A 13,266-nucleotide genomic window follows, 5' to 3' on the forward strand; every position below is an offset into this window, starting at 1 on the left:
CAATGTTCTCTCAAAAATTTAATATCAATCTGAAGGAAGACAATTTTCTTCAAAATAAAATCTGACATAATTTTACAGCATGTAAGTTTAAAAGAAACTTATCTTCAACTGCTGCATTAATAAATCCATATGAATATAAATAATCTGATTTAATCACATTTGTAATTTCCAGATACAGTTTAGCAGTTACAAGCAAATACACAAGTTACTAAGCTAGAGTCATTTTTTGTCCCGGTCTGAATGTTGAGCCAGCTTGTCCTTTCCTCTTCTTGGGATTCTGAAAATTGTCATACCTGGAAACAGAAAAAGATATTAGCAAATTCTTATTAAATACTTTTGTTTGCATATGCCTCTTCAGATACACATCAATGTAACACAGAACTACAGGTGTTTACATATATTTTTATGGGAATGAGGAGTGCATGTCTCCTCAGACCTGGGGACCTGGAGGAGTTTTCACCCACAAACCTAACTCCAAGAGCTCTCTGCCTTGCTTCCTCTTTTTTTTTTTTTATTTTTACTTCTTGGGCCTGAGGGCAGATGGGACAAGGAACAGAAGTGGACAGGGCAGTATAGGCTCCTGGGAAGCACCTCTCATTCTCCTCCTTTCCCATCTCTTCCTTCTCTCTTTCCCCTGCTGTAAAACCTGTTTATCCATGTATCAGCTGAGGAAGACAACCCCTAACAATCTTCATGTCAGAAGAACCCGCCGGTGGGATCAAAGAACATCCTGATGCCAGTTTCCAGCTTTTTCACTCCAGGTCTTTTCCAAGTCTAAGGAGACACAGTCTCCTTTTCTGCAGATTATTGCCTTTTCCCAAAACCAGCAGCTGCAAAGACCCATATGGAGAGTCAAACCCAGCAATTTGAAAATATGAGGGGCTATTACCTAGTGGGAGCCAGAAGGACCCAGCTCTGATCTCAGAGAATCAGTGCCCCTTTGTACTGGTACAGCTCTGAACATAATACAAGGGTTTTCTGGTCTGTGATTAGAATTTCTAGGACCTACATGAATAAAACCAATAAAAGACAATGCACCAGCAAAATATTTCGTGTGTAATTCAATATTTCTGAAAAAAACTGTTGTCAGAAGCTATTCAACTCTGCCATTCCCCACATTAAATAACTATTGTATTTCTGATGAATAAGAAGCGTGAGAAGACCAAATCTCCACTGAATACACAATTACAAAAAAAAAAAAAAAAGTAATACTTACAGTTCAGTAAAATTCTTCCAGTCATCGTGGCTAATGGATGGTCTTATACTCTCAAGTGCAGTCATCAGATGGGACTGGGTAATAATTAAAGTGTTCTTGGCAAGGACTGACTGATTAAGGGTGCTGTCCTCCTTGAAAACAGAGCCATGAACAAACAATGAAAAACTACCACAGAAACAAAGACATAGTGCCATGAAAATCAGTAACTCTGGAACCGCCTCACTACATGTACAGACGAATGTATTATAAATACAATCACAAGTCCCCCGCCCCCCCTTTCAGTATTAATAACAGAAATAACTGTGCTTAATATCTGACTTATTTCTCCTCAAACCAGATATCATTTATCTTTGCTATTTTTGTTACATTATATTTAATATTATTGCAGAAATTATTTACTGAAATACGAAGAAGTGTGGGAAAACAACAGAAAAGTGTTAAGACTAAATAACTGAAAAAACTGCCATACTCCATTCTTGCTTCTGTAATTGGCTTTGATAGCACTGATTTCTGTCCTCAGGTGCTCTATTTGCTGCTCCTGGTTATTTTCCAGGGAGTCTTCTTGAGAAGCTGTTCTAAGCACTGAAGGTTGTGATGATGCTGTGTCTCTCTGAGTCACGCTGGTAAAATCATGAGTTATAGAGTTTGGTCCAGACAAACACAAAGAGCTCTAAATTGAGCACAAGGAGAAATACATTAACTCATTATGGATCCAAAAAAGCAACTCCACCATGAAGATTTAGCTTACAATTCAGTTTAAGCTTGCCCCCACCAGCAAAAAGAGTACTTTCTCTTAAAAATATATCACATACATAACTTTTTGAACTGAAAGATTTAGGTTAATTTGCCAAGGTGTTTGGGGAAAAGTACACATTTGAAAATAAAGTGTTTCATGTTTGGAAAAAATCTAAATATTTTTGCAATGGCCTGTCTCAGAAAAGAATAAAAGTCTACTAAGTCCATTGTTTTATTTATGTATGAAAACCAGTGGTTCTGAAATCTGGGCAAGTTTATGTAGTTAGCTTTGGAATGACTCATAATTTAAATATTCATCAACTCCAAATTCTCTGGACACTTGATAAAATATGCAACTTTCAAGTTCAACAACTTTAAGAGATCAAAGTCCTTGTAGCCTTGCTGAAGAACTTTCCATCAGAGGAAAATGGAAGTCTCTGAAGATACATTAGTTGAACACTATCACTATAATGCAAGACAAAATGTACGAAAGCACCTTAGCAGTCAGTAATTTGTTCTCCAATGTCAAGATGAGTTATTTTTGGCTTTAACAATCATTGCAAGACAATTTTGAAAACCAGAGTCTCACAACTTTGATAACTACTTGTAATAACAGTTCTACAACAGATCTTGAAAATGACTGTCCCACGGACCACACACAAACTCTGAAGTCATCTGTTCACCGTAAGGAGCTCAGAGGCAGCATGTCCTGTTTTGCTGACTTGGCAGACAAGCGAGAGGAGCGGGCCAGCTGATCACTAGGCAACAGCACATCCCTATCTGCAAACAAGCCAGAGAACGTGCTCCTTTCTTGCAAGGTGATACTACAACAACAGGAATTCTGCTTAAGAGCAACGACGGAAGCTAAGGCTTACTTCTGCTATTTACACAATCCCATGGTCCCATTAATGCACACTCTACTGGAAACTGAAAAGCGCTTGTTGATTCTTAAGATTATGAGTTAATTCCTGAAAGATGGATTGTTTAGTCATTTTTTAGTAATAAAACTAAGTTTAGAAACCCCAAACAAACAGCACCAAAAAGTAAAAAACTGTTTCAGCACTAAACTTTGGAAGGCTACAAGCCATTAGAGCAGAGAGTAAGATCTAGTATGAATGCAGTTTGCTTGATTATAAGGGATTAAGTGGTATTTTGGGATTTTGATTTTAAAGTCCTGTAAAGTTGCAGAGAAATCCATATTTTATTTTGTCAGATCACATCCTTCCATCTTCTTCCCCACTGTGGACCACAAGGTATAGGCTGAAGACAGTTTGAAGGACAAAGCAGACATAATCGTATTTATAAAACCATACCATTTGCTTAGTTCAATTTTTCTGCTTCACAACTGATAATATTTAGAAAATTCAAAATATTAAGCTAGTAATTTACCAATTCTGAAGGAGTTCCATTTCCCAGCTCTGATTCATAAGAGCTTCCAAAATAAAGACGATACATGTTAGACCTTGGATCTTCAGGAAGCAGGTCAGACATGTCTAAAGAAATAAGAGATTGCTCTAGCCCTGCTTCTCCATCTATCGCTGAATCATCCGAGCCACTGCTGTGGTTCAGAAAAACCATGGAAGAGAGACTGAAGTCACTATCAGAACTAGAACCAAAATCCTGTGACAAAGAACAGAACATTATAAGTGTTAAATTGTAACTTACTGCAATCTGAAACACATTTAACAATTTCATATACGGTGCAAATGAAAGTATTGATTTGATTCTACTAATCTGTCTTTCTCTGGGAGTATATTTACAAATAACTTTGCTAAGAAAATCCAACGCCTTTACACGTAACTTTCTGTCTTCATGATAGAAAAATAATTGAAGAGATAATCTTAAGGTTTCATTTGTTTGCTTTTAACTGTCTCACAGCCAGTGTTGGGAAACTTCAAGTACATTTTCTGTTGTAGAACTCTATCACTTCTGTCTCAACCATTCCCTCCAGGCAATTTAGTTATCTTGTGTAAAGTGCTCTAGGAGATTGTAGTGAGTCTACTCTTACAGTGCCTAACTGCTGTACTCATCTTTAGTCATAGTCAACACATGTTCGGTGCTGATGTGGAAACCACAGTTGTTGCTTTAGACTGGTGTCTGCAAACCTTTTTGATTGTACACCCCTATCAGTAAAAAATCTCCGAGCACACTCCACCAAATATATGCGTATTTATTTATCTGTAATTTATACACATGTACTATTGAAGATCAAACATTTTATTCCTGCACCGCAATGGATTGTCTTGTGCACCCCCTGGGGTGGGTGCACACCACTCCAGAGACCACTGCTTTAGACAATGGCCTCCTCTAATGAGGGATAATCATTTCAACTACTTACTTAATGATGTTACAAGTGAAAAGATTATTAGGGAAGATATGCTGGAGATCCTTCCCAATACTAAGAGTCAGATCCTTGGAACCCCATCCCTTGGTAACAGCCGGGGCAAAAAGAACCCAAAAGGTCTCCTTGCTTTTGCACCCCTGACCCAACCCTTCCCTTTGACCTCCAAGTAGTGGAAGCCATACCTGCCCCTTTCCAGCTAGAACCAGAAGACAGGCATTAAAAATGTGAGGAGAGGTAGCTGAATAGAGGCTACAAGAGGAAAGGACCTGTCAGTCGCATAAGGGATATAAACCAAGGGTGGGATCCTGCACCTTAGAAGTGCAAGTATTAGCTGATGCCTGGAAGCTGAGCCAGTGCAGGCCACTTCAGATATCACCATCCTCTCGCCACTTCTCTCCTGACCTTAGATCAAACTCAGTCTGTTGGAATAACTCCACAAAAGCCACCATCTTGCTTCCTCCACCATCCAAAAACATGCTGCCTCAAAATTGAATTTGCTAGCTGCTCCTAAGAAACTGAGTGGGATCCCTCATATTGATCTGTCAGTCGTTCTTCAGATTTGGCTTACAAAAATCTATTTAACATTAAACATCCACCATAAAATGAAAACCACCTGTGTTTAAGAAGTATTTAAACTAATTTGTTACATTATTCTTGCATTTTTCTGATAACACATTAAGATTTTAATCCTCTGTATACAAATATAGGAAAACTAAATCTTATTAAACATAATGTTGCTAAAAAAACATGGATAAAATTAACCCTTTCAAACATATCAACATCAAAATAAAAAGAGGAGAGACTTCTTTTTTATCAGTTTTATTTACCTGTGTTAAACCTGAAGCTAAATTAGTATGGATTGCCTCTAATTGGGCATTGTACAATAAAGCTTTTAGGTCAGCCCCCGTAAACCGTTCTGTTTTTGCTGCCAAATCCTGGAAGTCCACATCATTTGCCAAGGACAGGGAATGACTGAGAGCTTTTAAGATTTCATAGCGTGAATTCTGTAAAAAAGGAGGAAAAAAAAATGTAAGTTAAGCAACGTGTTATTTTCATTGTCCTAATTGTTAGTGCTTTTGCCCCGTCACAAGCAATTTCCTATCTGAGGGAGGTAGGATCTTTTTTAAAGAAGGTACTACTCTAGTATAAGTACATATAGGACACACTGTACAGTAATCCATCTTTAAAATATAGGCATACATTTTGTTACATTTTCTTGAAGAGTCTAAGAGAAATTGTACCAAAGGCAGCATACAGGGAAGTATATTTCTCTAAATATCCGTTAATATCTGGGATTTTTATATATGAAATATATAAAAATATGAAGGTGAACTCTGCTACTCATACGTCCTTTTGCAAAGAGAAGTATGACAAAGTGAAAAACTTCTGTTTACCTGAATGATCATATTCCAAATCAGAAGTTTACCAAAGAAAAGTAAAAGAGAGTATAACTGTGTTCTTAAGGCACAGGTTCATCTTTTTCATGTGTGTTTCAGAATGAAATGATGTGGTATTTGTTAAATACACCATCTAATCTGAAAATGAACTGCACTAATTTTTTTCTCATAAAACGGGGAATCGAAGACACACATTGTACAGCCTCAAAGACCTGATACCAACCCCACTGAAATGAACAGGAATCTTCCTTTCCTAACTAGTGACACACATGACTTAAAAAGACCTTGAATATTACAAATTAAATGTGGGTAAAGAAGAGTGGGATCAACTGAATTCAGAACAAAACTGCTCTGAAAACTTCAGATAGTTCAAGAGTTGGGTTGGGAATGGCTCTGGTTCATCACTTCAAGCAAACGGCAGATCCACTGGACTCATAATTTGTAGAAATTTGCAGACTAGTTTCATTTTTTATTTTTTTATTTTTAAAATCAGCTATATCCACAGGAACATGGTTTTATCCTGAAGACTATAGTAAACAGCCTTGTCTTTCCCCAGTTTTATGCGAACACACTGACACTGAAATCAGTGAATTTATACTGTTATATAACTGGAGATGGGCAATCGAGTCCACTTTGTCCAGGTTTGAAATGCCACTAAATATAAAGAAAAAGAGAATAAAGCCCATTAGTTAGATTTTTTTTTTCCTTGCCTCTCATGTAAAATGTTTTGTTTCCTACCTGATCAGGAGGTGGACAGTACAGGCACTTGTCCAGTCGACCTGGTCTTAACAAAGCAGGGTCAATCAAATCTGGACGACTAGTAGCAGCTAGCACATACACCCCTTAGGAAAGTGCAGAAAAATATCATTAACATCTGCTAAACTTTTGCATAGAAAGGAGCACACAGATGAATTATTACCTTGTAAGCCTTCCACACCATCTAACTGAGTCAACAGTTGGTTAACCACTCGGTCTGTAACTCCTGTGTTGTCATGACCTCGGCGAGGAGCAATAGAATCGAACTCGTCAAAAAAAACAATACAAGGCTTAGCTGCCTGAGCTCTAAAAGGAAAAAAACAAAGGGAATACTTAAATTCTGTTTACGTTTGGGTCACAGGTAAAACTGCTTATAAATATTAAAGGTAATTGCTTTTTGCTTCAGAGAACAGTCATCTTTAACAAGTGAACAGAAAATCTGTTTTCTGCAGAAATTAAGAGATTCTGAAGAATTGGACTGCAATGGAATCACTGCTCATTTTGATGACATACCTTCTACTCACTTTATAATTTCTAAAGTACTCAACTGTCGTGTTAATGTACACAAAACCTCTAAAATCCAGTCACTGCAGATGAGGTCTTGGCTTATGCACATCTAACACAAAGACTGCCCCCACTGTACACTACACGAGAATCAAAGGCTATGCAGGATATGTTTACATTAGTAAGCACTGAGGGTCAGTAAGGGCAGATTTGTAAAAAAAAAAACCAACTGTCACCGAGGACCTCAATACCAAGTCTAGTATGATCCTATGTACAGAGTGTTAATTACTAGTTGGGGCACACTTAACCATCTCCTGAAATCATCTGAAAGAAATTCAGCATGTGTTTTCCAAGACAGTTCTGCGACGTGAACCAACGCACTTTAAATGGAGAGAACTAGGACTTCAGCTTCAAAAGTGCTCTCCTGATCTGAGCCAAAATGGTCAGTTCTTAAATAACAGCAGTCAAGTTGAACTTGCCAAGGTATGAACATCTGGTTCAGCACAATTGATTATTTCAGATGCTTTTGTGATCTGATGCCATGTCTCTCTTAGGACAACAGAACTATTTCTTGGAGCTTCAACCAATAAAATTCATTAATAACATCGCAAATCTTTACAAAGCCAACCTGTTAAAGATATCTCGAACTGCTTGCTCACTTGCTCCAATGTATTTGCTAAGCAGCTCTGGTCCCTAAAAAAAAAAAAAAAAAAAATCAGAAAAGAACATTCACGACAGGTCTCTTAGTTTTAATGTGTGATTCAATGTCAGCATCAATTTCATATACTAGAGTGCATTTTCTTATAACTAAGAGAGTGGCAATCTCTATACAGAAGAGCAGAGGGGTCTAGATAAACAAAAAGAATCTTTTAAGCATTCCAGCTTATTTTAAAGTAATAATTTCTATTTTTCTACTATAACAGAACACGTGTCACAGTATCACAAGGCAATGGCTTACACTATTTTGAAGTATGTTTAAAAAGCATCGCTCAACTTCATTGTTCAGTGGAAAGAAAATCCAGGATCTTTTTATAAAAAATTGGAAACTAAGAACACCTAATTAAATTTTATAATTATGCCTAATGAATAATTATACCAAAAAAAACCCCAACTCAGTAATAAAACGGTGAAGTACTAGAAGTCAGATGGTGGGATATCCAGAGACATATTGAATTTTAAATGGGAGTTTCTTACTTTGGTACTTTGTCGTCACAAGCAGATACTCACAGGTATTACGTTATTTAATTAAGTTAATAAAATGAATCAATTAATCTTCAAAATCTTGCTACCTTGATGCTGATGAAATTCATTCCACTCTCTTGAGCAACTACTCCTGCTAACAGTGTTTTTCCTGTTCCAGGGGCTCCATACAGCAAGACTCCTGATCTCTGTCGTATGGGCAGGTTTGCAAATAATTCTGGATACTGGAAAAGAGTTTCAACAAGACATATTCTAAAATATGTAATTATTCTGCAGTGTACTGTAACATCACCAACTAGTGTTGACTTTTGTCTAAAGAGAATGTGTCTAATTTCTTTTATCCACATTATTATCACAAGAGCTCATCTGGACCGTTGTTAGCTTATCTGGGACTGAAGTGGGTTCTGAGGCTTCATAGGTACTCAAAATACAAACATATGGCATTTTCTACCAAGAGGAAACCGCACAGAATAGGAATCCACTAGAGCCTTATAATGCACATATCGGTACTTCTAAATTCCTATTTTAATCACTGAGTGATGTGATTAAATTATGTAAGTATACAGTAAAAGAGTCTGTCCATTATACAGAAAATTCTTCAGTCATTTCTCTGAAGAGACTGAAATGGATGGCTCATCTCAATGCTGGAAGTTTTAAGCAAGGCAGAGAGGCCAAAATAAAATAAAGGGGAACTGATGGATTGGCATTCATCCAAAAGAGAGTACTCCTCTAGCAATAGCACTGCAGAAGACAGCTGGAAATGTTATCTTTACAGAGACTAATCACAAACCCTGCAACAGCAAGGGTGTAGCAAAGATGATGTTAGCAATACTGCAACATTTTAGAGCAACACTTGATCTGTAGAAAAGCACGAGCCATTGCCTTCTGTACTTAGAAGACAGAAGGGGAAGGAGAAAGAGTTTTCCAGTAGCTAAAGACTGGGAAGCTACAAAAGCAGCTTAAAATCATACCTGTCATCTTTCTGTAAAATACCATGTCACATCTTAAAAATCATTCTTCCCCTACTAACATTATGCACAAAATTCAGGTAACTAATTTAAAAGAACTGGGTACCTTTGCAGGCAACATGATGGTATCCATGAGTATTTGCTTCACATCTTTTAAGCCGCCAATCCTGTCCCAGCCAATGTCCTTAGGTTTATGAAGGTTGACATTTCTCAGAGCTAATGGAGTAAAATCTTTCAGAGCTTTCTGAAAATCCATAGTTGATAGATTCAATTCTGCTTAAGAAAAGAAAAAAAAAAATCCTGAACACAAAAAAGAACACACAGCCTACCAGTAACAAATTCCTCACAGTATGTAACAATTAAATATATTTTAAAGATAAAACATGAAAACTGCCTTTTTATTTCTATATTATTGCACAGGTTCTGGATAACAGAAGTAAGACTACGGAATAAGAGATTTTGTTGTCAACATACCGCCATTCTGAAATGCATTCTGCTTGGAAACACAGGCATGAATGGCACGATCAACCAGCATAGTAAAATCTCTAGCAACGAAACCTTCTGTTTCTTTTGCAACACATTGGAGGTCAAGATCAGAGAAATTCTTTATGTCAGAGTTCAGTTTCTTTTTCATTATAGAATGCAGCATTTCACATCTTTGCTTCTGAAAAACAGAATTGTGCAGCAAGTGTATATTGAGCTTACTATTTATATGGACTTCAGAAATTCAAAAAGTAAATACATACGAGTTACTAAAATTTCCTTAAATATTTACATGCCACAAACCTTCAAATAACAAACTCTGTGCAGGCATGAATATAAACTAAAGTTAGTTCTTCAGGTGAATTTCAATAAATTCACTGGCTTTATAACATTAAATGTTTACCTTGCTACAGCTATCTTAAATCCAAATATAATAATACAACCCTCCACTGCCCAGATTCTACTGTTTTACGCCCTTTTTGTCTGTTTCATAGGAAAAGAAACATCTTTCATTTTGTTGATACGAGTAGAATACATTTGAGATGAAATACATTGCATTAGATAAAAACACATCAGATAATTTGGTATCTTTTGAGATCCCAACTTTTTTCCAGTGATGTCTCATCCTTATTCATGTATTAGTTATTAAAAACGATAAAAGCAGACTTGCAGGAAGTGGGAGAAAGCTACACTGTATCTGATGCAGAATCCTCTCCTCGGTGGCTTTTAATCACTAGCCTGTGACAGAAGACAAGCAGGCAGGGACAACTGGTGCTAAATACAAATGAGTTGACATGTCTGTGTCATGTTATTAGGGCATGCACAGGTGAAGTGTCTGCTTTCTCATGCAATTAAATTATACTGTTTATTCTTCCCTCTATCCTTTTTACTTTTCAAAATATTCAAAAGTGGAGGAATAGAATTCATACAGGAAACCAACCCAAAACCTTCCCATAAAATTAATTTTAATAACATTTTAAAAATACCCGTTCTAGGGACATATTTATTCCTCTGTGCAGTGAAAAAAACACACTTAGGTTTAATCTCATTTATCTAATTGTAGTGACTTACAGGTTTTTTCAAAGCTGCTCCTCTAGAATCCCCTTGCAGGTAACAAGGAGACATATATATCTCACCTATGTCAGACAACTGGACTTGTTTTACGTTGAACTGAAATGTTCTCTCAATACACCCTTCTCTCGCCACTGAAGATAAGGAGAGTGGGGCCAATGGGGAGTTTTCACTGGATTGCTTTTATTTTTTTAAAACTTCATAATGACAGATGTAACTTCTGAGGTATTTAAGTATCATGAAACAACCAAGATTTCCAGAATTTCTTCTCATCTTCAGGTGTAACCTACTATTTTTGCAGCTGTTCCAGTACTGTATTTGAGGATGCAGGGAAGGCAAACAGCATTTTTAACCATTTTACCTGAATTTACCTGATCTGGAGATCGTATACATTTGAAGCACTGAAATATGTGAATTCCTTGAGCTGAAACCAGGGAAGGATGTAGGGAATGCTCAGATTGACTTGTGGCGATTAATGCAATCAAACTCCCCATGGAAATAACTTCTTTTATCAGATCTTTCAAAACTAAACACAGAAGACATTGCTCCATGAATTGCAAAATAACAAAAGATTCTGCATTTCATAACAGACATTCCTATCGTATTGGAGGACAACATTAGGGCACACAAAACATAACATCTTATTACTTATTTATTTTATTCCCATGTTTACAGTTTGTTTTTTTAATTAAAAAAAAAAAAAAGATGTAAAGTTATTTTTTCTAGGACAGTATGTTCCATTAAAAAACAGCCATTAGAAGTGCTCTTTAAAAGCTAAATTTGTAACATCACTGATGATATCTACCACAGGATATTAAATGTGGATTTTTTTGTGTGTGCCATGATCACTGTTCCAGAAATATTATTCCTTCAATGCAAATAAAAAGGGAAAGTTATAAGAATAAAAATAGATGCCAAGCCTAGAAAATAAGCAATCTAGTATTGTGAAAGTCAAAGGAATTATGGATGCAAGGTAGGTCGCCAAGGAATAATCAAATGGTCTAAAAACCATAATTTGAGAAACCCTGCCACGGAATACTACATGGTCCAGAGGTAACAATGATACAGACAGAAGTGTCCAGGTAGGACAATACAACTCAGGTATAAGAAGTTCTAAGTTGCATTATATTTTTATCCAGACACATGTAGCACGGTATTACCATAAGCAAGTCTATTGCTTTGAACGGTTTCAGGGCTGTTCTCATGCTCTGGTGTAGAAGGTACTCCAACAATATGATCAAGATCATCCATCAAAACAATGGATGGTTGTCTCCATGCTGCCTCTAAAAAAGCTTCTTCCACAGTTTTCCTTATGTTAACTAATCTTTTTCCTAAAACAGAAATACAATTTTAATGACGAAACTTAGGAGGAAAAAAAATAATCAGACTGACTATGTCTTGCTCACGTATTTTTTTGATTTGCGTAGCTTAACTTTACTCCTATAAATCCAGGTACCAAGATTAAACCAGAGTCAACAGTCAGTAAAGAAAAGAGTTCACATCTTCAATCAGAAAAGTACTAGAAGGATTTATCTGTCCTAAAATGAGATTAATCACCTTTCATTAACCACTATAAAAGCCTACAGGTCTAATTTCTAGACTGTTAAAAAGAGAGCAGTATCAGCAGCACTCTAAATTAGCTACTGAAGAGTCCCGCAATTGGAAAAATTTTTCAGAGCAAAGGACCTAGGTCTTTATCAGTCTTTTCCTTTTTCTCTGGAACATGGAGCTTAGTAGGGACTTAGGCAAAAAGAGTATAGCCATGCAATATAAGGGCTCTGTAAGAAAGCAGCTGAGTATTGTCTGCCTCTGTTAACACCAAGATTATTTGGGAAAGCCAGTAAACGAAAGAGTAAAAAGAGCCTTTTCTGTCCTCTTCAATCTTTGGTGCAAAATACTTATTTTGAACTCACAAAACCTAAGGATTCATCTCATCGTCATCTATAATCATGAGTGTTAGATAACTACTGCCAACATACGCTAGGCTAATAAATGTGCCAACATCCTCTAGGCTAATAAATGTGCCATCATAAATCAGGTTTCAGTTGGTTGTTCGATCCTTCTTTGGTGCCTGTGTCAATTTTGTGCCAGTACTTTCACTGAGTAATACCGGTATCCATTAATGTAACATTTATTCCACCTAGCATAGCTGAAAAAAACACACACTCCAACTTGCAACTTCTTCCTATCTTGTAACAATCAGAAATAAGCATGGCAAGCAGGGTTTGAATTTGGTGGTTGTACGTGAGACAGAAACTGATAAAAGTGTGAAATACGCTTATGGCAGCTATGTATTTTATCAGACTGTTAAAGATACTCATTGTGGGGCATCAAACATCCTTCAAAAAGCAGTAACAATACTAGAAAAATCATTCAGACTACATATAATAACTTTGTAATTGTGCTGCTTCATCATACAGCCAACATTTGAGATTTAAAAAAAAATTATCATACCTCTTAAAGCTTTACAATCAATTACTTCTACATGAGCATCCAGTCGATTAAATGCTTCTTTGCAGATGGCCTTTGCTAATGTTGACTTTCCACTTCCCTACAAAAATAAATGTGAGCTAATATAAACTGACAGAACTA

At 36.6% G+C, this 13,266-nt stretch overlaps 1 protein-coding gene across 1 annotated transcript in view; it reads right to left on the reverse strand.

Annotated features, from left to right (window-relative positions):
* PEX1 (peroxisomal biogenesis factor 1) overlaps positions 1 to 13,266 on the reverse strand; it is a 26,885-nt gene continuing 13,619 nt past the window's right edge. The window contains exons 11-24 of the mRNA XM_074574671.1: positions 13,129 to 13,225; positions 11,835 to 12,005; positions 11,046 to 11,200; positions 9,595 to 9,784; positions 9,227 to 9,393; positions 8,242 to 8,376; positions 7,581 to 7,645; positions 6,612 to 6,754; positions 6,431 to 6,534; positions 5,123 to 5,299; positions 3,341 to 3,571; positions 1,686 to 1,886; positions 1,217 to 1,347; positions 1 to 293 (exon numbers count right to left, since the gene is read on the reverse strand). Coding sequence (XP_074430772.1) covers positions 209 to 293; positions 1,217 to 1,347; positions 1,686 to 1,886; positions 3,341 to 3,571; positions 5,123 to 5,299; positions 6,431 to 6,534; positions 6,612 to 6,754; positions 7,581 to 7,645; positions 8,242 to 8,376; positions 9,227 to 9,393; positions 9,595 to 9,784; positions 11,046 to 11,200; positions 11,835 to 12,005; positions 13,129 to 13,225 — 2,052 coding nt within the window. The 3' untranslated portion in view covers positions 1 to 208. The remainder of the gene's footprint in view (positions 294 to 1,216; positions 1,348 to 1,685; positions 1,887 to 3,340; positions 3,572 to 5,122; positions 5,300 to 6,430; positions 6,535 to 6,611; positions 6,755 to 7,580; positions 7,646 to 8,241; positions 8,377 to 9,226; positions 9,394 to 9,594; positions 9,785 to 11,045; positions 11,201 to 11,834; positions 12,006 to 13,128; positions 13,226 to 13,266) is intronic.

The sequence above is a fragment of the Larus michahellis genome, chromosome 2, assembly GCF_964199755.1.
Source record: "Larus michahellis chromosome 2, bLarMic1.1, whole genome shotgun sequence".
Classification (NCBI taxonomy): Eukaryota; Metazoa; Chordata; class Aves; order Charadriiformes; family Laridae; genus Larus; species Larus michahellis.